The sequence below is a fragment of the Pieris brassicae genome, chromosome 10, assembly GCF_905147105.1.
Source record: "Pieris brassicae chromosome 10, ilPieBrab1.1, whole genome shotgun sequence".
Taxonomy (NCBI): Eukaryota; Metazoa; Arthropoda; class Insecta; order Lepidoptera; family Pieridae; genus Pieris; species Pieris brassicae.
Genome location: NC_059674.1, coordinates 473,353 through 498,774, shown reverse-complemented (window position 1 = coordinate 498,774; position 25,422 = coordinate 473,353). Strand labels below are relative to the sequence as shown.

Here is a 25,422-nt window from a genome sequence, read left to right as displayed (position 1 = left end):
TATAAAGCTGTTTAGTTGCATTTCGTTAAGGCCAATTTATCTAAATGCAAATGTTAAACACTATTTATAATATAAGTAAATTTTAAAGTATTTAAAGAAACCATGCCCAATTACTGTATTATGTGATCATAACTTGTACCGAAAAAAATAATAATAATTTGTATATATTTTTTACGTATATTGCAATACTTGTGTACTTTTTCTAGTCTAAGAATCTATGTTAATGTGATTAAATTATTTATTAAATAAGTATTTCGAATGCTATATTTTTTCTTTGGAAACTTTTAAACAAACCACTGTCACTTAACCTTGGCATTTTAGGCATTTTTTGCAAATCACAACTGACGTAACCCAAATGGAAACTAATATTAATTCAAATGAAAACAATTTACTGACCGAAAGGTTTTTTAATTAACATAACACAACGTTAACAATTATTCGTGTGAAAAATTACGAAAATCAAATTGTGAATATAGTTATTCCGGTGGCAGAGGAAGGTCGTCGTCAAACAAGTCTCTCTTTTTCTGCTGAATAGCAGAGCGAGACACAGCGAAATCATTTGCATCACTGCTGTTACTGAAAAATAAAAGAAAAACCTGTTACAGGATTTAGACAGGAAAACATCCCGATTGTATATATCCGAAACTGAACTTCAATAAGGATTTTTCATTTCTAAAATAATATATATTAAGACTATTTATGAAATATTTGAGCTAGTAGATAATGACGATTTCTTTCTTAAGACTCAAATCTTAAACAAATACAACATGCTAAATAAACCTATCATAGAGATAAGGCAAAATATGTCACAATGGCTCAAAAGGCCCATTTGTTGATGCGCAGTACTACAGTAGTAACTGCGCAGCCATGACACGAGCAAATTACGTCGTAGACTTATTTCAAATTCATGAATCGGAATTGATAAGTGAATGAAAGCTAGTTTAATATTTATGAGTTTGACCCTGTGACGTCATGTTCATGTCTGGGATCGGTGCCCAATATTTACTGCGCAGATTATAAGAATAATTAAGTGTCGGCGTTTCATTTAAATCGATACAATGATTAGTGATTTTTGTATCTATTGTCCTATTTAATATTTTCCTGACACACGTTAATCTTTGGGTCTAAGGTATGCCCCGGTTTCCTTGCGATGTTTGTCGTTGCACTTTCTCATGGGTAAACTTCATTAATATGAATGCACTCATGATAAAGTGTCGCTTAACAATTAAATCAATACTGCAAATATCGAAATAAATACTAGTTATTTACTTATAACAAATGCGTGTCCTAAACGCATAATCAGTATATTTTTTACAATTATTTAAAGCAATTTATGGTCATGTTTCTGCGTCTGTTAAGGGCAAGTAGTAATGCAAAACACGTATATATAGTTATATAATCTGGCAATGCTTTATAAAATTAGCACGCCTTTAAAACAAGCATCAAATTACGCAATAAAATGAGTAATCATTACAATAATAATACCTGGGTCTGCGACATTTTTTTTAGAAATAATACACACCATTTGTAATAGGGTGATATAAAAATCGGAGGTCCAATATTATTTTTCACGTCTTATCATGTTGTCAAGAACTAAAGCTAAACACGAATTGACGTCAGCTCGCAATCAGTCTTAAATATTTTTGCGACAAAGAAAATCTTATTTATTTTTATATGTATACACACCACACAGATTATACATACCAGTATAGACTGGTTTGTGTGTTATATAATTTTATACACTGTTAATACATTCAAGAGTTCAAGCTTTACTGCAATTACTGGTTATCTACAGTTACCAGTACCAGTGAAACTTTCATTATATTGGGTCTATCCGCAAAGCTATCAAATTTTAAAGGTTCTTTCGTATTGATATCCGACATGCTGTTTTTCAGATAACTTTACGCTATTCCTCCGGTCCGGATTATCGAAGGACCAAAAATATATCTTAGTTTATTAACATAAGAGATTCAGACCACATTAGCTAGGTCTAGAGTCAGAGACAAAGTCTATGTCCCATGGAACTTTTACTAAGGTAATATTTATAAAAACAATCGATTTGTAAGTATACTAACCCAGCTGCCGTATTGAGGCGAGTCTCACTAGATCGACGGGCCACTGTGGTGGCGCTATCTCCTCGTGATGTCGCTACAATACAGATAGGAACATTTTCGGTTTTTAATTACTTTACAAGACGTGATGTGGAGACTATTTTGTATTTGAAAAGGTTTAACGGAAGCTAAAAAAGGCGTTTCAAAGCTAAAATACGTAATGAATTAAGCGGGCATTCAATTTAGTTCACTTATACCATACTGTAGGTAGTTTCGTTAAACTACAATAAATATAGTTAATTGGACAGTAGATATACTTCAATACTTAGTGATCTATGATATCAAACTAATATTGGTTTGCATAATACAACAAAAATCTAGTAAGGGCAATTAAATGAAATTATATCCAGTTTGAACCAGACACAATCAAGTTCCGATGTATCCAGTTTCAAGCGCTCCAATTTCATAGGAACGCCAGATTGGTTATCGCAAAATAATTACTGGGTCAACCTTACCACGAATGTCTATTGGAGACTGGCTCAGTCCAGATGATATACTGCTTGCCGAAGTGATCGACGCTAAAAAGAAAAAAAATGTTTTGTATTTTACTGTCCCGAATGCTACAAAGGTCCTGTGAGTTCAGTACGAATCACAGCCGTGTGCCAATGCCTTTTTTTCTATGTTTTCTTGTTCATACAGTAAATGTAAACATCGTGAACCGGCATATTTTAGACCCAAGCATCGCTGGTAGTTCGCGGTAGGCGAAAAATACCGATCCCGTACTTGTTTATTAAGAAAAAATATAAAAAATCTAAAGGATTTTATGTTTGACGTAGGAAACGCATCTCTCGTTGGTTATGAGTACTTCTAACTTGTCCCTTCTCGAGTACTTCCTGGATTTGGTCCAGGTTTGACCGGCAAGGCCATCCACGGTGGTCTTGCATATCCTTTCTACGTTCTACTTGAGCAAACTCCCTAAGCATATTTCAGCACTCTCAGCAGGACGAATGAATTAAGTAGCAAAACATTTGACGTAATGTTTTGAATATGACGCTTCACGTTACAAATATTATTTGTTTTGATATTTTCAAAATTGGTTTAAGCAGTTACCGACGTCACAGAATAAATCACACATTATCGCGGTTCAAAGTTTGTGATAGTGCTCGCTATTAAACGTCTTTACACTGCTAACGAAAACAATTATTATTATTAAAACACGCTTATCAAAGGATATTTAGAGAAAATGAGAGCATTATGTATTAAAGATTTATTACCGTACGACTTTAATTGGTATAAATTAATATCTAGAACAAATACCTAGCTGCAGAAAATCTGCGAAGAAACGTTTCTATGTATGAGATAGGCTAGTTCTAGTTAAAAAAAATCATAATTACTCATCATATTTTCACCAGTTTAAAACCGAGTCTAATCAACATTACCTATGTTGGACAGACTTAATATTACAGACACTAACACTTCTACAGATATTGCTTTTTATAATTGCTGGTAAATTAAGCGTAACTGAACAGTTCTTTAATAATATAAAAATATATTTAAAAAATTTTTTCGTAAAACTGTGAGGCACACACATGAAAGCTTTATTACATAGTATAAGTAAAACAAAATCATTGCCGAAGGTCTATATATCTCTATATGTTAGCACTCTATATGTATGTGTACAAAGCAGTGACTAATACTTCGGTAATCAACCCACAGAATCAAAACGCATTGAATAAGAACAAATACCTCTTTCCCGCTGTTTGGCCTGCGCCTGCGCTCGTTGCAATTCCCGGCTCCACGCGTTTGTCTCAGCCAAGCCTTGGTCCCCACATAGTTTTACTATCAGCTTTAAGCCTAGTAAACATATTCAAATTAAATCAACATACTAAAATACATTAAAAATAAGTATGAATTGATTTACAAGAGAATCTACCACACTCAAATGCACGAAAATATAACAATAATTAAATTATAAAATGTGTTAAGCAGAACTTATTACGTCAAGAACCGTAAAATGTCAAATGGAAGAGCTGCCAACGACACAACGAAATCCTAGTGAGCTTTTTTTTAAATTAAACATCCTTTTTATTGTGTATAATAAAGTTTTTTTTCTTTCCTTCTTAACATAAAATCTTGATTTTCTATCTAAAGTTTTTTTTAAATCATTATATAATTTAAAAGCATATGTAGATATTTACAAAATTAAAACACAAATGATAAAGCTATTTGTTTAAATTTAGTGAAAGTCTAAAAAACAACACTATCAATTATATTTTCCTTAAAGATAAGTGATAAACAGACCGAACAAACAGATGTATGACCTTAATGTGATATATTTTATTATGTGTCCCGCCCTCGTCCAAATATATTCATTTATTTTTGTAAAGTAAAACTAATTAGTCTGAAGTTAGAACGCCCCAACGCCTCGGAGTACTACGTTAATATACTGCACCTAGGTGATATTGCGATCGTGTTGGACATTCAGCCTGTCCAGTAAACAGTTATGTGAAATAAAGTGTAAACACAAACCCATTCCAATGTAATGTTAATGTTTCTATTCAAATCTCGAAAACAAAAACGGTTTTCGGTAGCTTAAAAAAAAGTTACTAAACAGTTCTCAAATATTCTAAAGCTATTAAACTCACATTGAACATTATCTGGAAATCGCGAGTTGAGTTTTTTGTAAAGAGACAGTGCCTCTTGGTAACGACCACTTGCCCGAAGACATCCACCGATCAGAAGACCCCATTGCGGCTGTAAATTAATTTAAGCAAAACATTTGGTCCTTCGGGTCCTTTCCTCAAATACAAGAATTCATTTCTTGAACACATCTCATATTCCTCATACGTTTCAGTTGTTCTTTTCAAATAGGCGTTGTTTATAAATACTTTGACTAAAGCTCGTTTAAAACGTAACCTAGAACGTAGAAAACTCACGTTGTTGGGCTGCAATCGTGCCGCGCGTCTATAATACTGCAACGCTTCATCAGTTGACGACTCTCCGGCCAGCCATTGCAGGGCCGATAGTTCGCATGGCCACACCGCTTCCACCTTCGAAGGGGCATTATATTTTTATTAAAGGCTTTGTATAAAATATAGTGCAGTCATTGATTTTCCTCATTTCCTTGTTTACGATCGTGGAACCGGCACGTCTGAGCTGGCAACAGGTCCCAATAATTTTAGTGTTTAATAATATAAATGAAATTAGACTCGATAAACTACTCACGTATACTAACTAATACATTAAATAATTATTTAAAATGCATATCACGTTTAAAATCTTCCCGCTCGCCGTCCACCGGCTTCTGACACCGCAGAGTTGGAGACTGAGACTCTTTCGTGAGCTCACGCGTGCTACGCGTCGCGACATTAGGAGAATAATTTGTTGCAAATAGTTTAAAAAAAAATGTTTTATATATATCGCTTGCCCCGGAAAACAAAGTCGTAAAGCACTATTAATAATAATTATAATAAAAATTATGACAAAAACATAATAATAAAAATACATTTTAATTTTTTTTACGTTATATTATTTATCTTGTTCTCCTGTATATCCTATATCCTAGCTATCTTCAGTACCGTCGATCGGAAACCCCTAAACCCCTTCTCCAGCTTCTTCCCACTGACTCTGTCTTTTACTTTATTTCTCTATTCGTTTCCCGCTATCATTTCTATTTCTTCTATCCACTTTTTTAGGGCGCCCTCTTCTTCTCTTGCATCTTTCTACATTTTATCAGTGCATCTTGCTGTATGCCCCGCCCATTGCCACTTCTGTTTCAGGGCATACTGGAAGGCATCTATCACTTTTGTTTCTCATCTTATTTTTAGTGTTACGACCAGTTTAATGTTTTGTCATTTTTGACATAGTTGAGTGATGTATGCGTACTGTACGTAACTGTAAGTTTTTTCGGAAATTTCATTAGTATTACTTGAGTTTTCTTTCCTGAAAACAACTGCAGCAACCATTACGATAGTTTTACAAAATAATCTTAAATTTATTTGACAGTTAAAAACAAATAAAGGTAATACATTATTACGTTCTAGACATTCGTCAAGATTACCATAGTAATGTGCGGTTACTGTATCGTCCGTAATTATGTTCAAACAGTGAAACAATCGAAAAACGCTTTTGCTCTTCAGTTTAATTACTGTTATGTACATTTAGTAATTGTTCAACTATTAACACTAAATGCATAACAATATTTAAACCGAAATGTGTAAAAATAGCTTTCGTTTGATATATTTCTTTGTATATGTATTGTATTTAGGTAATGCAATCCCGACTCGAGATCGTTAATTCGAGATTAATTCGAGCGGGATTAGAGATATCAATCCGGCGGGATCCCGAAATTTTCGGGATCTCGTATAGTTTAAAAAAATAATTCACGTGACTGAATACGATGAAAACTGCATGTTTGTGATAGTGAGGTTAATTAAAATAAAATATTATTTGAAACAAAAACAAAAGCCTTTATCCTTTAACATTACGAACTAAATAACTAACAATTTTAATTAGATGAACATAATCAAAACAAAAGTAGGTATAGCTCAAGGAGATTAAAATTGGTGATTTTGAAAGTAACTTCTAAAAAAAGAGTATCTTCTAAAGTGTCTCAAGAGTGCTATCTGCTAACCGGCATCTAATGTCCATTGCAATGTATCCTATGCAACGTGCAATGTCGCGTGAAGCGTCCCAAGCGGATGTGTGTAGAATCGCTGACCATTGCAGCCCAATCCCGTCAATCGCGAACGGGATCTCGTCATATTATACTTCGGGATTGATCCCGAAAAATACACGGGATCTCGCGAGATTTCATTCCCTAATTGTATTATATGTGTTGTTAGTATATAGAATAGCATTACTTCCTTTTATTATTACTAAATAAATAGATTTTGCGTTTACGATTTTGTTCTCGAGGCCAAGCTATATACCTGTGGTCATAGGTCTAACAATGCTAAGCACCTACCTACCTATCATATTCTGACGTATGGCCACAGACATATATTACCTTTGTTACAGAAAAGCTGAGAACAGATTGGTTCCCAAATCTTACACATTATAATGCAAAATGCTAGAAGTGCAGTACAAAAAAGTACACTATGACAATAAGGAAAAATATTTATTGCTTTCCTCTATTAAAAAAGAACGTACATCTTGATAGTGATGCTTGGCCGTCTGTACGTCCCCCATTTCCGTGTGCAACTGCGCAAGCGCACAAGATACGCCCGCGTCCCAGGTACCAATCATACTGTACCTGAAAATTACCCAAAAAAAAAATAGTGAAGCCTATGTATTATTATTGTAAACTTATAATCATTTACATAATTTTAAATTTTTCCGACGTTTCGCGTGCTTTACAGCGCGCGGATGACCTTGGTGACCCCAAGGTCATCCGTTTAAAAAGTGTCTTCTTAAAGTGCCTGTTGTTTCATTCTGTCAAATTCTGTTCACCCTGTGATGAAAAGAGACAATAAAACTTTACTTAACGGTGGCATAGGACTGATTTATTAAGTAATTGTTTATGATAAAACGCCTTTAACGCAAAGTTTCAAAGGTTGAAGTTTGATTTCATATTAAATCGAAATGAAACATTTCCAAATCATAAAATTATTATAACTTCTTTAGAATGGAGCGAAAAGAATATAATTTTTTTTTCTTTCATATATATATTTATATAGAACAGAGGGCAAACGGGCAAGAGGTTCACCTGAAGTGAAGGAAACCCAACGACACTACCAGAAGGCTAGCAAATGCGTTGCAGGCCTTTTGATAATTGGTACTCTCCTTTCGTGAAGGACTCTAAGTCACATTGGTTCGGAAATACTTCAGTAGACAGCTGGTCCCACATGGTGGTGATGCACGGCAAAAACTGCTGTAATAAACGCTCAGTCGTTGTCACTCTTCAGCTGAGGCTTCAAGGAGAGTGTATTCGAAGAGAGGAGTGGTGCTTTTCTAGAGGAAACCGCGCAAACTTTTCTTCTTGGGGTTAAATTGGAGTAGATTTACTCGACCCCAGTCCGAGACTCCGCGTAGCAGGGCTTCGACTTTAGTCACGAGTTTGTACCGGTACTGACTCCAGTACAATATAAATATTTTTCATAATATATAATAATACCAATGGTCTGCACTTCCATTGCTGATATCAGTAGTGCGCGCGAGCCTCGCGAGTCCGGCCGCGGCCAGCGCCCGCAGAGTGGCGCCTGCGCTGGAGCCACTACGCATGCGCTGCCAACGGGCTTCGGCGCTACCGTCCTCGCCGCACATTTCCAATATTAGTGCTGCGGACGGTTTAAATAACTTCTGTGATTCTTAAATGTCTCAATTCATCGATATCAAAAAGAGCAATTATCTGTAAGTCTTTTTTTTTATAAAATAGGGGGCAAACGGGCAGGAGGCTCACCTGATGTTAAGTGATACCGCCGCCCATGGACACTCTCAATGTCAGAGGGCTCGCGAGTGCGGCAAGGCAATTATTGAATTAGTAGTATCATCAAATCAAGATGTCCATTCACTTTTGGAGGAGACACGGGTACAATTAGTCAACAGCAATAAAAAATACCACAAATTTAAGAACTACTTTATAAATCTCATCACGAATTTCAATGCGTAGACGCACACGCTGAATCCTGTTCACTTGTGAGCTAGTTAACCGGTGGATCAAGAACGTTTTTCATACTACACGCATACCCAGGTCATGCATCGCAATGAGATCAGCCGGATCCAGATGGGTGGCCGTAGTCAATTGGTTCAAGACGTTGGCCGTGCTGTCGGCCTGGCCCGAGGACATCTCCGCAAGGGCGGCCGTAACTCGCCCCGGGCATGAATAAGGATCATCTTTGCACGCCGCCTCGCTTAAGGATAGGGCTTCAGACCATTTCCCAAGCTGAACGTTAATTAATATAAAATAATAAAATTACGCCAAGTCAAATTTCTAACTTCAGTCCGTTAAACGTTATATTGTTTAACATTTAATTTAAATAGAAAATCTTGATACTAAAAATTAGTTTCCTCGTATCTCGTATTCAAGTTTCTCATCCACAAGACATAAAAATCTAACTAATAGCAACCACTTATACAGCTTCTACCCTCATTTAGTTAAAAAGACAATAAACATACAACATGAATAATGATGTTTTTGACAAACAACTTAACCAATTTGATAATGACACTGGAAGGAACTAGCGTTTAAAATACAGGCAAAGCCTAAAATACTTTTAAACTGCTAATGGATCATATTACGTATAAGATTAACCAAAATGAATAAATAATATATCTCAACGATTCGTTATCTGTTGTCATATAAAGTGATTTTTATTATTATTTATAAATATTGATAACTCACAGCATAAGCGACAAAAGCGGCATCAGCATTAGCTTCAGCACGGAGCACTCGATCGTTCGGATGCGCCCGCGCCACCGCCTTAAGCCGCTGCAACGCTCTGAGTCCCGCAGCCGTCCCGCTGCCGCCGGATGCTGCAGCGCCGCGAAGCGATGCAAGCGCACTGCCGAGTTCGAGCCGCGCTCCCGCCCCCCCACCTGAGTAACCTCGAAGTGCCTCGACACACCATGATGAACCACTGAATTTATCGAAATACTAATTAATTTCATTACTTACATATTAGAGAAATAATTGACTTATTTATCAATTATCATAGATTATCGCCACCAATTACGGAAAGGCTACAATATTTTTATTGGACACAAAGATCATTCAATCCAACCCAACGCCTCGAACTTAACAGAACAATTCTTTATAGACTAAAGCCAATCGAAACTAGCTTTAAAAAATTGAATGGTGACCGAGAACAGTGAGAAATATTACCCTAAATCATCATCCCTCATGCTCCGACCGGCAGGTCGCGCCAGGGCAGCAGCGGCAAGCGCGAGGCATCTGTCGGCGTGAGAGGCTGTGGATCGCGACCATCGGGACAGTCGATCTCCTCGCACCACGTCTCGAACTACGTATTCGTAGGCGTCGTTTTCCTAAGAGATTCTTATATTTCTAAAGTTCATCAGTATTTACGCCAGTAGGCAAACGATTTATTTACAATTGTGTCTGGAATCACTCTTGAGCACTCCCAAATGTGTTAAGTATTGATAATTACGCTGAGAATACTGGCCCTAATGTAAACATAGCGACAAGAAAATCCTTAAATAGGGGAAAGAAAATTAGGTACTTTTATCAATAATTTTGTAATCTACCGATCTATTTATTGAACCAATTTCAAGAACTTTATAGATTAAATTTATAACAGTACTTTTATAAATTAAATTGTAACAGGTGCTTCACTAACATTATAGGTAACATTCATGAATATAAGTCAGTGTCGTGATGAAACCCATAATTTGATAATTTGATTAGTATAAAGAAAGAGAGTTTAGTAACTGAAAAATGCTCAACTGAATCAGATTCGCAGTAGCGTAACTATACCATCCGGGGCCCGTGGCAATTTCTTTTGATGGGGCCCTATGTCCCACTAATACCACAATAATCACTCCTCTCTTAGGCGAGAGGGAATGGTTTGTAGTCCCCAAGCTAGTCCAATGCATATTGCATTCATCCATAAAACATAAATATCCCAATGCATTTATCATCTATTCGATAGCTTTTCGGTGAAGGAAACGTGAGTAAAATGTATTCAACAATTACAATGAAATAAAAATAACAATTTTTTGAGCTCGTGGACGCTTGGAGCCCATGGCATTTTGCCAGCCCTGCCAGCCTATTGTTACGACACTGCAGATTCGGTAGATTTTGGAAGAAAGGCATGAGAATAGCTCCTATATCTGGCGAGAATGTTTACGTTTTTTTTACTGCCTGCCATTGTGTCAAGGGAATTGTGGGAAGGGAAATATACATAAAAATAGATTTAATAATTTTGTCGCTGAACCGTTATGTACCTAAATTATGAGAGTACAGTACTCGGGACTAATATATAAAAGGATTAGTTACATCATCAATGGGTATGTCGTGGTGATGATTGGGTAACTCCACGTCCAACATCGAGTGAAAGGCCGCTTTACCCGCTTCTGGGTCTTCCAAAGCCACGGAACACAATACTAAGTGTAAACCTGTAAGAAAAACCGTTAACGAACGCTGTCTTGAATTTTCTATAGAAATAAACCATCAAATAATAAAACTACTTTGTAGGTATCTCTTTTCACCTAAGGGAAAACATAATTTGATAGATAGAGACGGAAAAAGTTTAAACAGTTTATTAAAGTATTTTAAAAATAAAACTACTTTGTAGGTATCTCTTTTCACCTAAGCGAAAACATAATTTGATAGACAGAGACGGAAAAGTTTAAACAGTCTATTAAAGTATTTTAAAAATAAAACTACTTTGTAGGTATCTCTTTTCACCTAAGCGAAAACATAATTTGATAGACAGAGACGGAAAAGTTTAAACAGTTTATTAAAGTATTTTAAAAATAAAACTACTTTGTAGGTATCTCTTTTCACCTAAGCGAAAACATAATTTGATAGACAGAGACGGAAAAGTTTAAACAGTCTATTAAAGTATTTTAAAAATAAAACTACTTTGTAGGTATCTCTTTTCACCTAAGCGAAAACATAATTTGATAGACAGAGACGGAAAAGTTTAAACAGTTTAATAAAGTATTTTAAAAATGTATGTTTTTCAATTCGATGGACTATAGGATTGAAACCAATACCTGTCTGAAAATCGCCCTGTTCCTGCATAATATGTTGGAAATTCGTAACAGCATCACGAAACTTGCCCATGCGCACTAACAACAATCCAATATTATGCATCACTTTCATTCTAAAAACATTAAAAAAAGTGCCCTTGATTACAATGAATATCCAAAAAGTTTGCAATAAGTTTTTATAATCAATTTTTTTTATCTCTTCGTGTTTATTGTTTGCCTATAAGATGCTTGTCACATTAAATATTGTATTTTATTTTTCTTGTACCAATGTCTCAACCGAGCGTTGACAAGCTTTTATAATTACAAAACAATCCCGCAACGTGACCACAGTGCTTATTATAAACATTGATAAAATTCAAGGAAAATAAATAATAAAGCTGATGGTATCACAAGATACCTCAAATCTTTCTCAGCAGTCGGTGTTTGATCCAGTGCCATTCTATACAATTTTAATGCTTTTGGATGTTCGCCCATCTTGAAGTAAATGTTTCCCATATTTACCTGAAGTAATTAATATGTTAAAACCCAAAGATTCGATTTGACGTTTTCTCAAAAAATTATTTATTTTAACTTCGTTACATTAATATAAAAACAAATAACATAAATTATAAGGGATGCAACGGGCGGCCGGCGGCTATACAGGAAATGTATAGCCAAATCTACATAAATAAAATTACAAATAACACTTAAAATAAAAATCAATAAAATCTAACCCATATTCACTTACCTTCAACCTATTCGCATGTGGGAATAACTTATTCCTCGTCAACAATTGATAAGTGTTCAATGCCTCTGTATACATTTCGTTGAGCGCATATTGGTCTGCTAAGTTGCACAACACCTAAATGTCAATCGTTATATTATATACTTAACACTAAAAGTAGTTTAGGTCCGAATCCTAAAATATAATGTTTGTAGAAAATCAAGAACGCTACTTATATGATTATATGACTCTTATTTGATACTCTTTCAAATACTTACTTATATTCACCACATAACGCTCATTATGATTTTTTCTAAAATATATGACAATTATGGTAAACATAAACATTACAACAAATCAAATTACACTTCCAAGATTTTACTAGTAATCAAAAAATTCGCCTAAGCTTATCTTCTCTCATCCATCTCACTTAACAATTTTTTTTTATTGTTTCATGATATCTCTTAAATCAATGGCGCTATAACTTTTTAAGGCCAGACCTTAAAAAGTTCAAGGCCTCAAATTTTTGTATGTTTCAGGATCATTTGTTAATCGAATAGGCAAGTTGGTGATCAGCCTTCTGTGCCTGACACACGCCGTCGACTTTTGATGTCTAAGGCAAGCCGGTTTCCAACTAATGCGGATGCGCAACGAGTTTTTTTTTAAGTTTTATATGTTATTCTATTTATTTCATGTTTTTTTCTTACAAAATTAGAATTTAAAATAACACTTATAACCTTTTAACTTCTTTAAACCTATCTACCGATCGAATATTTTTTTTCACTTTTACATAGAGACTGTAAGTAGGGTTATTTGGACACTTTCTAATGTTAAAATCCTTATTAGTAAACTAGGTTAGACTTAATTACTTATTAGTTTTAAGTAAGGCTAGATTGTATACATGTTGCCTGATGTCTTAATGTATGATAAAAAAAAGTGCGTGTGTACAAAGTACACATGTCAGAAGTGTGACTTCATTGGTTAACTAATTTTTAAGTCTTGTTCAAATTCATACAAATGTAAAACTTTATATTTCAGAGACTTCGGGAAAAGGAAAATATGTTAGGAATTTAATGAATTTAATTGTTATTCATTCAATATTAAAAGTGTCGAAAATTAATACAAATTAAATATATATTTTTTAAATATTTACGTTGGTATTGTTGTGACTAAAGCATTATGATAAGTAAACAATTTTACAATACTTACACAAAAAGTGAGGTCTAAATTATGTGAATCTCCTAAATTAGCTTGTTCCTGGCTTCTTATCAACTGTCTCTCAAGCGCCGAAGCCTCTTGAGCTTTTGCTAAGGCCTGGAATTAGATGTAGTGAAGCAATATTTTTTTTGTTCTTACTTATATGTTGACGTACGGTTACGTATACGATTTGAATAGTAGTATGACACATAAGTAAAAATAGACACCTTTGTAAGTTCTTGTTCCCTCTTGTTGCCTTCATCTTCTGTTGCTGTCCGAGCACTGAGCATACACGACTCTTCTACGAGCACCATTATTTTTGCCTCCATCTGTTTTATTTTATCTTCTATCCTGAAATATATAATCGATGTATGGGAGTGAGAGCGAGTTCGAATAGTCCATCAAGATGCATGATTAATGTTTGCTTAATGTGTCTTTATTATAAACTACGCGACTAGTTTAAAGAATTCTGTTTTCGAATTAAAGTATTTAAAACATATTTGATTATATTCTTTTTATAATTATATAATCATAATGATGCTTAATGTGTCTTTATTATAAACTAAGCGACTACTTTAAAGAATTCTGTTTTCGAATTAAAGTATTTAAAACATATTTGATTATATTCTTTTTATAATTATATAATCATAATGATGCTTAATGTGTCTTTATTATAAACTAAGCGACTACTTTAAAGAATTCTGTTTTCGAATTAAAGTATTTAAAACATATTTGATTATATTCTTTTTATAATTATATAATCATAATGTTTGCTTAATGTGTCTTTATTATAAACTAAGCGACTACTTTAAAGAATTCTGTTTTCGAATTAAAGTATTTAAAACATATTTGATTATATTCTTTTTATAATTATATAATCATAATGATGCTTATTGTGTCTTTATTATAAACTAAGCGACTACTTTAAAGAATTCTGTTTTCGAATTAAAGTATTTAAAACATATTTGATTATATTCTTTTTATAATTATATAATCATAATGTTTGCTTAATGTGTCTTTATTATAAACTACGCGACTACTTTAAAGAATTCCGTTTTCGAATTAAAGTATTTAAAACATATTTGATTATATTCTTTTTATAATTATATAATCATAATGTTTGCTTAATGTGTCTTTATTATAAACTAAGCAACTACTTTAAAGAATTCTGTTTTCGAATTAAAGTATATAAAACATATTTGATTATATTCTTTTTATAATTTTACATCAACTTCGGATTGTGGTCGGAAATAAGTTGTTACCAAATGAACAAATCTTATATGTAGGTTTTTTTGTAGTGGCATTTTAACGTAGTTTTTTGGTATTTTTATCTACATTACTTCGATAGCTGTGCCGTTTTCAATATTTAGTATTTGTTCAAAGTTTGTCACACAAGCAATCCGGATTTCAAGATCATTGATCATATATCGTTAGATTATGTCAAGCTGGTTGGAGAGTATCTAGAAGAGTGGGAAAGAAACCTAATAGTTTTTTTATTTAGATTACTAATGTAGAGTATTAAATAATCAGAATTGTGTTACTAATGAGAGTAATCGAATTAGATTTTTAAAAGACACAACACAGCTTAATAATCCACGATACATTTAAACAATTGCAAAAACAATATCAATATTTAATCACCTTTCTAGAAGGGATAGATCACTGCCCAGTAATGCTTTCAAGTTATTAGATTTTTAAAGGCAAGATACCTTAATATAGGAGAGTTTTAAGATCATAAGGTTTTACAACAATTATAAATATTTGAACACTATAATTATTAATATGATATTGACCTGTCTATTATTGTGTGGCTTACTGTGCGGGGATAAAAACATACGTTACTTATGTTAGTTATTTATTAAAGAGATCCAATATTTCTAATAATGTTAAGTAAAACTTCTTAAACGCTTTTAATTGCTGAAAAGCTCTCATGTTAATCGTCTCTTTATGTCATTTAGCAATGCTCACGTGTCTTCCTTTTTCTCTTCCTTGGCACTCGTATCACGTAGTGTTGAAGTGTAGCCAGCGGCCCTGTGTGCGGTAACTGGTCTCGTACTAGCTGTGCCTGCTCTGGACCCACCACGGAGGCTGGTGGTACCAATACGAAACATCTGTAAAGAAATAAATGTGTCGACTGAATCATATTATATAATATCAAGGGGGACACTTATAATATGTTACCAACACAATGTCGCTTGTTCGAGTGGGAATTAAATCTATGCCAAATATTTATATGTATTTTCTTTTTTCTAAAAAATATATTCTTCTTCATAGTAAATTATCATTATAGTCTTGACATAGAAGCGTAACACTTCTCCTTTACCGATCACTCTCTACAAGTCATAAAAAATATACTAAACTGTGTTGTCTGGGAAAAACTTCTCTTAACAGTAAGACTGCCCATTTACATCCTTTTATATAAAGGAAATCTTTTATTTTCCCATCTGTACGGAACTGTTTAACTGTGCTAGAAAAGGCCTGGTTAGTTAACAAAAATTAAACACCGGAACGAAAACTTTTGTATTTGTGCTACAATGATCTATAAACGAAATACAATTTATCACAAATGCAACTGACATTTGTTGAATGCTTCCTAGGCCTATAAAGTTTTAAATTAACACTAGAACTCCATCGAACCGCTTCACCAACTTCATAACAGCAGCGAAATAAAGCCAAGATCCATCCTAAAGCTACATTGTAGAGAACACATTACTCACCCCAGTACCCATCCTGCTGGGAGCTTGTCTTCCAATACCAGCGGTTCTCAACGTTTGCTGTAGGGCGGTATCTTCACGAATACTCCTTGTATCAAGAGCTGGTGGTACATCATTGAAACCTGCGTACAAGTCGTCATCGTCATCTATCACCACCGCCGTTCTTGGCTTCTCTAATCCCCTAGATACACTAAATCTTGAGCCTAACATTTTCAAATTACCCAAAGAAATTGGGTCAATGTGTTGTGACGCCGTAACCATGGATACGCGGAAACCAAAACAAATGTGACAGTTGAAAGGAGTTTCGTGTTAATATTACTCATAGACCTAAAACTTTTGCAGACTGCTATAAATTTATTTATAAGTGTACATTTAAAAATTATTATACTTCTACCTTAATGTATGAGTGTTAGAGTAGTGTGGACATAGGCGGTCATTTGGTTCGTTGTGCGTTACGGCCTTACAAAAGCTCAGAACTTCACTGTGCACTTCGCAGGCTTTACGGAGTGTAGTAGTAGCAGTAGTGAGGTCCCTCACTACTCCGAGCATCGGCAAACGAATTGAGAGTTTAAAAGAAAAACTTGAAGCATTTTCCATTTTTATTCCATAAATCAGTAATCCATTACAATCTAGTTCCTTCTCGTTGTCGTCAGACCAAAACATAAAAAACTATTGAATCGACATATCACTTACGCTAAACACAAACATATAAACAGTGTTGGAAGACACTGACCACAGACTACAGAATAAACGATTACACTTACTAAAATATACCTTTGTATCAAATAATATTCTTAACTAAACACTAACACTCTTCTGCCCACTCCTCAGTACCTTGCTGTTTACCATTCAAAATAGTGGATATAAAAATATGGGGTATAATTTTAGACCATACATTCAGAAAATCTTATTTACAATATCAGTTCAAACGCAATGTCAAATTTATTAAAGTGACCCTAAAGACTAGTAAATGATGGATAACATTTGTGTACAATTTTGACTTATCACTAGGATAACATGATAAACTAATAGAAAACTCTGAATTGATCTTTAACAGATGACTATGATTCATTAAATTGCGAGCTTTTGGAAATGTGCCAAACTGTGTCAAGTGTCTAACTTGCACCTTTATCCGTTTATATAAAGAAAATAATTTTATATACAAAAACCAAAAAAAAGTATAAATTAAAACATCTTAACTTTTAGCACATTTTCAAAATAGCCCTGTGTAACAATATAACACTCAATAATCATTCACACATTGACTTACAAAATTAAACCACATTAACATTTAATTTTCACCCAAAAACTACAACTAGAAACTGTACTATAATTTTTATAGTACAAAATACAGCGGCACAATTAATTTTGTCACATTGAACAAAGAAATGTATTTCTAAACGACTTTCTAAACAATTAATGTCAGCGTAATACACATATTTACACATTTTTCAAGTGCCAAAAGATTGTTGTACGACTGTAGACCAGGTAGTTACCATGACTATCAAAACTTGACGGATATAACATTACTGTTGGATTTGAGTGTTGCAACATTCACATTGAAAATGCAATGGCTAAATCGGGCATCATTTATGTTCTTGTGGTTGGTACTGCCTTGACCGCTCATGGTAAAACACTGGTGAATAAACCTTATTTTACCACATTCACTTATATAAACAGATTTATATCATTATCGATTACACTATGTAGTTTAATTTTGTTTTATTCATTAACACTGTACTATGAAGATAAAATGTTTTTGGTACTATTTAATAGCCTCATGCTTATAAACTACATTTTAATTAGTGCATACAATTTAAATTGTTAAGTATAAAATGCAAAGTCAAAAAAAAAAGGTTTTTAATATCTTTTCGCACGCAAAACTCAATAAGATTAAAATTAAACTTTCTTAACGGGAAAACAATGTGCAAACAATAGAACTATTGTCATATCACTGCAGGACGTCGATTTGACAATTGACAGATCAGAGTTAGGGTCACAGATCACATCGAAGCACCAATGTATACAAGCACTATGTTACGCTATATTGACTTCATTTTCCACAGGAGTAGGTCAAATGTGACACAAATATGATTCCGGTTTAAAGCGAGAAATTTTTGAGATCATTTTCGAAGTCTTATCACTTTGTACTATGTCCGGTTAAAGTTTGAGCGTGATTTGAGCTTCCGACACCGTGTCTGCTATTTGCAATTATGTGATGCCCGTTTTAGTAGTATTGTTGGAAATAATTATATTTCGTTAAACGCCAAACTATTTATGTACATAAAAACTAAAAGCCACGAATCTGCCAGCCTCTTCGATGAATTCAAGTTCGAATACCAGACAATTAGATTTATTTATTTTTGGACTAGACGTCTTTTGGCCTCAAAATGCTATAAAATATAATTTGTTTTGTGCGTTTTTAACAAAACGCCGCGATTGCAGGCATTTCATAGATTATAAACAGCAGACTCGAAGCAGTTTGGTTGACCGCAATCATATTCATGACACAGAGCTTAAATCGAGATAATATCTAAAGGGAAGCTGTGGGCGGAATGCCACTAGATTTGAGTGGAAAATCGCGGTCTGGGCAACTCGAAAACGTCGCCGTGGACAGAACGAGCCAATGCCTTGATGCTGGCTGCTATGTCCTGTGGCTCCTCCTGGTTATCATTATTTTTGTTAGAATAATATTTTTCTCAACTCTCTTATTTTTAAGAGCATTTGTCGTGTATCATTAAAATGACTTGATTTCTATTAAAATTCTATCCTAACATAATATTTGCATAATACGGAATTGAAAATTAATATTTTATTTTCATTCATCGAAAAGAATAAAAGTGGTGTATTGGAAATTAAAAAGTGAATTTTATATTTGACACCATGACAAAAGCCGTGTGTCAGGCACACGCTGATCACCCACTCGCCTATAAACATACATCTGAGGTAAATTATTTCAACAAATAAAAATATGGCGAGATGACTCACATAATCGTCGAGATCAAGTTGCGTGTGCCTCTCGGGGAAGTTGGGCACGTTGACGGGCAAAGAGCGCGCTACGTCTGCGCCTGCGCCAGCGCGGCCCCGAGAGATGTGGATGCCTTCGTCGTTGCTGTCCTCGGCTGTAGTCATACATATAATCATTTCATTTTCATTTATATTATTTTATATTATTTCAACAAGACAAATAAAATAGCGTCAAAAGATCCTATGTTACTATAAAAATAACAGAAAATTGGAGCAAAAAAGTACTAACTGGTACACAAGGTACAGCAAACAAAAAAGACAATTTAGAAGATGGATAGATGGTACATGTACCACCTGCTGTTTTTTTTTAATTTGGTACAAAGTACAAAGAGAAATGGCGGGATTTGGTGGATGCCTCTGCGAAAAAAAGGCACACAGATACCTTAAAGAAGATTGAAATAGAAACATGTTTAAATGTAAAAGTATCATAATTAAAAGGTTATTATTGTTATTACTTTAATTTCACTTGTTTCTGTTATATTAAGAACCAGTTATCGACAAACCATCCCTAATAAATTAAAACTAAACTTTCGAAAAATTTAGTAATACGTGGGTAACACTGAAAATGTTTAGAAGTGGCCAGTTAGAAACATTGCTAATGATTTTTTTTTTAATTTCATATTTAGAACTCTTTGGTAACCTAATGTAGTCTATTCCATTCATTTGTCATTTGTTTTTGTGAATTGGCGGCAAATCTAAAACTCTTGTTACACGTTAAAATGAACCTAACGCGAGAAAATTTTCGGTCAATGATTTATTATGACTTTCGTTGTGAGCTTAATCAACAACAAAGCTATGTTAGGCTGCGATTAGCATTACAACAAGCAATGAACGAACATTTAGCCGTCAGGTAGCTTTGTTCCAGATGGAATCCCCATAGTTTCACCGATGACCTTTGCACTGGACTGGTGAATATTTGACTATGGCAGCTGTCGAGATTATGAGTCATCCGCCATACAGTCCTGACCTGGCGCCCTGTGTGAGGTATTCGCTTTACGAGCTCTAAAGATGAGGTGAAAGCGTACGAAAATGCCATAAAAGAGACTCCTAAGGAAGAATTGGCCCACTGCTTTTCCAAGTGGTTCCATCGAATGCGACGATGTGTAGAGAGGAACGGAGATTACTTCGAAAAACAATAAAAATACTGGCAACTTTCCGTCAATCAAGTCGTTTTTCATTTTCTAAACATTTTCAATGTTACCTAGGTAACAATGATCCAGTGGCGCTACAATCCAATAAGATTCTGCATCCAATTTTTGGATTTGAGACATGCAGATTTCCTTTACTGTACTGTACATAAACATTAATCTATATACTGAAACGAATAATACTCACGATCAGAATCATAATCATCAAAGTCTGACACCATGTTGCGGGAGTCCATGCCTTCGAGGTCGAAGATGTCCTCAGCATCCAAGGAGTCTTCCTCTTGCGGAATTTGCGCTCTGGCCTGGAATTTTTAATTATAACATATATTATTCAAAAACTTATATTGCGCTTGGTTCCCGTGAGGACATTTATATTTACCTGAACTGAAGTAAGCGCGAATTTATTATGATTTAAAAATATAATTCACAATTATATGTTTAAAAAGATTTATTTCAAACGTCCAAAAACTTCCGTTCGTATTTGGTCTTAAATAGTAAAAAAGGGAATATTTAGCATATTAATAGAAACCCTTAATAAACAAGGATTTGATATTTTGTCCTTATCGATCACTCATTTTTTCACTTAAATTAAAAAAGCATAGTATATAGAATATTCGAAAACGTATTTAGATATAATAATAATTAATGTTGCATATTAGCCTATTTTAAAAAAAACCCAGTAGGTTTCACATTATTCAATACATCTGTTGGAGCTTTGGATCAATGTTCAAACCTTGTCGAGACCACATTAAGCTGATCTATACGCGATTACAAAGAAACATACCTTAATGTTGTGCGAGAACTTCTTGCTGTCTTTTATAGACGAAAGCCTTCTCCTCTGAAGGGGAGGAGCTAGGGGTGAAGGTGGTCCATTGACCACGCTGCTGTGCCAGCCTTCACTTTCGTTCGATTGTGCTTTGCTTATTATACTGAAACAAATGAGAAAATGTTATTGCTTACCTATCATAAATAAGCACGGAAAGGACAAAGGCAAGTGTTAAGATCATAATTTACAGAAAAGAAGTCAAGTAAAATTGATTGTGTGTATGTTTGTTTCCCCAAGGGGGACATAACAAATTTAAGGATTTTAATATGCCACTATCTGGTCAATATACTCTTCAAGCCTTGTTGTATGTCCAAAGACATATAAACGATTTTAAAACAAATGTTGAATTTCAACAGTATAATACTCGAAACAGAACCAATTTGTGTCGACCAACCAGGCTCCAGAAGTGGTAATGGTGGTGCTAGTGGTGGAATATGAATGGTATAAATGGTATCCGTTTATACATCAAACTACCAAGCTAAATTATAGAATTATCATCAAATAAATTCAAAGCTCTCATCAAACGTAAATTAATTAATAAAGCATTTTATAAATTTGACGAATATTTAAATGACCCTAATCCTTGGGATTGATTTGCTCCAGTTCAAACAATTTGTATGACTCAAAATTTAGCGATTAAAGAGTGGCGGATAGTTTCTTACCAGTTCTTACCCGCTCTACGCCCTTGACTTGCAAATTGGTAGTAAATATAAATTTAGAATTAATTTAACTTCTTTTCTGATGTTTATAAATGTACTTTTTTACCTATATGAATAAAGTTATTTTGACTTATATTCTAGTACAATATTTGAAGGTCCTTTTAACTAACTAAACTTAGCTTAGTTCAAATTAAGACGTCAATTTTAGCTTCAAAAATGGCCTAATTTTCTATGATACGTCATATTGGGTAAAAACTGACTAAAAATGAGTATGATTTCTCGAAGTCACTTTCTCCAGTTCTACGATCATCAGGGTGAGATCTGATGATGGGATAGAGAAACCGAAATCTCCGGTATTTTTTTAACCATATTCGGCCCAGTTGTAATCTGTCATGTTCAACATGTTTACATTTAAGGAACTGACGTGAGACTTATCTTAAATTATCGTGATTTATGTGTCTTTTTACTTTCTATCTTTAATGTATCTTTAATATTTTATTCCTGTTTAGTTTTTGTTTTAATAACTGTGTATTACATGTATTTTGCACTACTTGCCTATCTTATTTAATACATTTCTTTTTTCTTTACTCACAGTGGTTGCCTGGAAGAGATCGCTCGTAAGCGATAAGGCCGCCAGTTGCCCTCCTTTTGATTTAATTATGTTAATTTTTATTTTTATTTTGTAGTGTAACGAAGTGTAAATAAATAAATAACTTTTGTATTATAAAGATAAAGCAAACAAATATGTAGAGTTTTTAAAACTATTGGCTGGTATTGTTTCTAGCTCAGTACCTACCTAGTAACCTAATCCAACATTTTAATTAGTCGTGAAAACTGAGCTTTTAAATGATACATGCAATATGAGATTTGTCAGTCAGCATAATTTGATTTTTGTCTCATAATCTACTTTTATAAACACACTTTGCTTCGCGGTTTCGCCCACGATGCTTGATCGTTTATGATATTACGGTTCATTAATAGATAGTTTATATCTTAAACAATCTATAATGGTTTAAAACAAAGAGTGCACTAAGATATTGTACGCTACCTATCTTCTACCGTTTTTTTTACATAAAACATGTAATTGTATTAACATTCTGAAGTGAAATTAGAAAAGATTAGTCTAACAATACAGATGAAACCGCAGGGCATTATTAGTGTGGAATATATGTAAATGTACCTGCTTAAAATTTTGTGTTCCCTTTGTGCTCGTTCTCTGTATGCTTCATACTCTGCATACTTCTGCTCTTTGTATTGCCTGACCATATCTTCAATAGTTTCCAATTGATTTTGTAGAGACTTATTTAGCTGCTTTCGTAAACCAACTGCTGCCATTGAGGATAAACTTGTCTTATTACTCAGTATGTTGTTTGTGTCTACATTTTCTTTTATGTCTATGCTAATATTTGATTCTGGGACCAATAAGTTAAATACAGGGGAATAGCTGCTTGATTTCTTCAAGTTATTTATGTTCTCTTGAGTAGTCTGTGAAGTAAATATTCTAGTAACATTAAAAATACTAAATAATAATATTGTGACCATAGCATGCAAATTGTAGGTAAAATTCTAATAATTAAACACATTTTAATCTATTAACTTATTTTCAACATATATGTATTTATCATTAGTCAGGAAAATTATCATTATCCAAAACTAAATTTAATTACCCATTCAATTTACTTAAAAAATACTATATGTCTTTGTTTATTATCTAAATATATTCTTTGGTGGTAAATACATAGGTGAAACATACCATATGTTTCCTAAAAAACAACACTTAATACCTATTTCATATTTATGTTTCATTAAATTAAAGTTTAAAATACCTGTAAGGTGGTGTTAATAAGGGCAAGATCTTTCTCTTGAAGTTTGGCCACAAATGTCACACCACATGCCAAACATGATTCTAGTGACCACTGCCCAGCAGGCCTGCTGCTAATAAGTGATGGTTGGATGATAGTAATCTCCAAAGTACTCAGTTGGCAAGAAATCAAATTCTAGAAGGAACACCATAATAAATTAAAGTCTGTCTGTTTATTAGTATTTTACTAGAATCAGAAATAAATAAAAACTATATTCAATTAAAGTTATTATAAAACTGTAAAGTATCCAAATAACAATATGTCTAGAGATTAGGCAAGCAGATTTACTAGACCCTAGCTGCTATCTGCACCAGTGCAACGTTTTCATGTAAAAAAAGTGATCCATGACCAGAAGTTAGTTTCTTAGCTGTTTATTCACATGAACTCATTATTTGGCGTTTGTATTTGAACAAATTTAGACTTTACTATAATAGAAATATTCAAACTAATTCTTTTTTAAAACTGTATACTATATTTTTAATCAAAATAATATACTATTGCGGCATGTTATTTACCACCTACTTAGATAGGGCATAAACTACCAATCAGTGTGCTTGATTACTTTTCTTTAATAGACCTGCCTTCTATGATAACAAGCCATATAAAACTATTTAGTCTTAAGCCTCAAAAAATTGTAAATAGACCTGCACTGACTTAATCAACAGGGGAAATGCTTCTTGTGAGGACCGCTCCCAATTTGTGCATATTAAAATAAAAATATTAATTTTGTAAGCAGATTAGCAATGATACAGCTACGAATAAACAAGCGAAAATTTCACAAGTTTCTTCTATAAGTATTAAAGTCTTTAATCCAAATTATTTGTGTACCGAAACTGTAAAAAGATATACGGCCTGTATAAGTATCGATAAAAACATATTTGAGAGATCGTTATATAACGCCTACATTATCACAGAAAGCGAAACTACAAACAAGCTACCAAAATAACCTTTGTTAAAAATAATGCATTCAAGTAGCTGTTGTTTACTAGCGTCTATTCATATTTCCGCTAATAATCACTTTATAGAACCATTCCATAGATAATTACATTCTCTTTAAAGTTAAATTGATTAAATAACATACATTTCAAATTAATTTTCATATAATATTTTAAATCTATCGCCTCTATAAAGTCAAGGTTGAATTATGTTTACCAATTTATGTACCTCATTGAAAAAAATATCTCTTTGTTCGGTCGACGATAGGTCCCGTCTCTCAATTTCACTTATTTGGTCTACTTTAGCACAATTTATTGTTACATTAAGGCATTTGCAAACACAGAGAGCCATTTTTATTAAGAAAATATTAAAATAAGTGGCTAAATAAAAGTTAATTATAAACGAATCGAGCAAATGAATAGAAGTAGTCAACTCGGTGATTTAGTAGATAAAAAACACGTTTGTGTATTATATTATTATTATGTATAATCTAACGCACACTATCTTATGTCCTATATATCTTAGTATATAAGAGCGCGAGCTTGACAGAAGTAAGAACAAAAACATAATGTCAGCTGACTTTGACATTCCTCATTTTTGATATTGGAGGTAACATAACTCTGAGTG

At 33.7% G+C, this 25,422-nt stretch overlaps 2 protein-coding genes across 3 annotated transcripts; both read right to left on the bottom strand.

The window, feature by feature from the left end:
• Positions 1–392: 392 nt before the first annotated feature.
• Positions 393–16,789, bottom strand: LOC123715117 (intraflagellar transport protein 88 homolog). 2 transcript variants are annotated; one of them, XM_045669951.1, is made up of 20 exons: positions 16,732–16,789; positions 16,341–16,459; positions 15,592–15,734; positions 13,851–13,974; positions 13,636–13,740; positions 12,451–12,564; positions 12,121–12,224; positions 11,727–11,836; positions 11,005–11,123; positions 9,874–10,034; positions 9,394–9,628; positions 8,739–8,934; positions 8,167–8,329; positions 7,203–7,305; positions 4,988–5,101; positions 4,697–4,805; positions 3,798–3,905; positions 2,567–2,629; positions 2,076–2,148; positions 393–576 (listed from the first exon to the last, which is right to left on the bottom strand). In XM_045669951.1, the coding sequence occupies exons 2-20, from the start codon at positions 16,350–16,352 to the stop codon at positions 477–479; spliced, it is 2,256 nt and encodes a 751-aa protein (XP_045525907.1). In that variant the 5' UTR covers positions 16,353–16,459; positions 16,732–16,789; the 3' UTR covers positions 393–476. The 2 variants fall into 2 exon arrangements, with proteins under 2 accessions (XP_045525907.1, XP_045525906.1); XM_045669950.1 differs by lacking the exon at positions 16,732–16,789 and having other exon boundaries at positions 16,341–16,564.
• Positions 16,790–16,923: 134 nt separating this feature from the next.
• Positions 16,924–25,277, bottom strand: LOC123715118. Its single transcript, XM_045669952.1, has 7 exons — positions 25,024–25,277; positions 23,824–23,994; positions 23,178–23,482; positions 21,297–21,441; positions 20,700–20,814; positions 19,326–19,459; positions 16,924–19,000 (listed from the first exon to the last, which is right to left on the bottom strand). The coding sequence occupies exons 1-7, from the start codon at positions 25,144–25,146 to the stop codon at positions 18,899–18,901; spliced, it is 1,095 nt and encodes a 364-aa protein (XP_045525908.1). The 5' UTR covers positions 25,147–25,277; the 3' UTR covers positions 16,924–18,898.
• Positions 25,278–25,422: the final 145 nt, after the last annotated feature.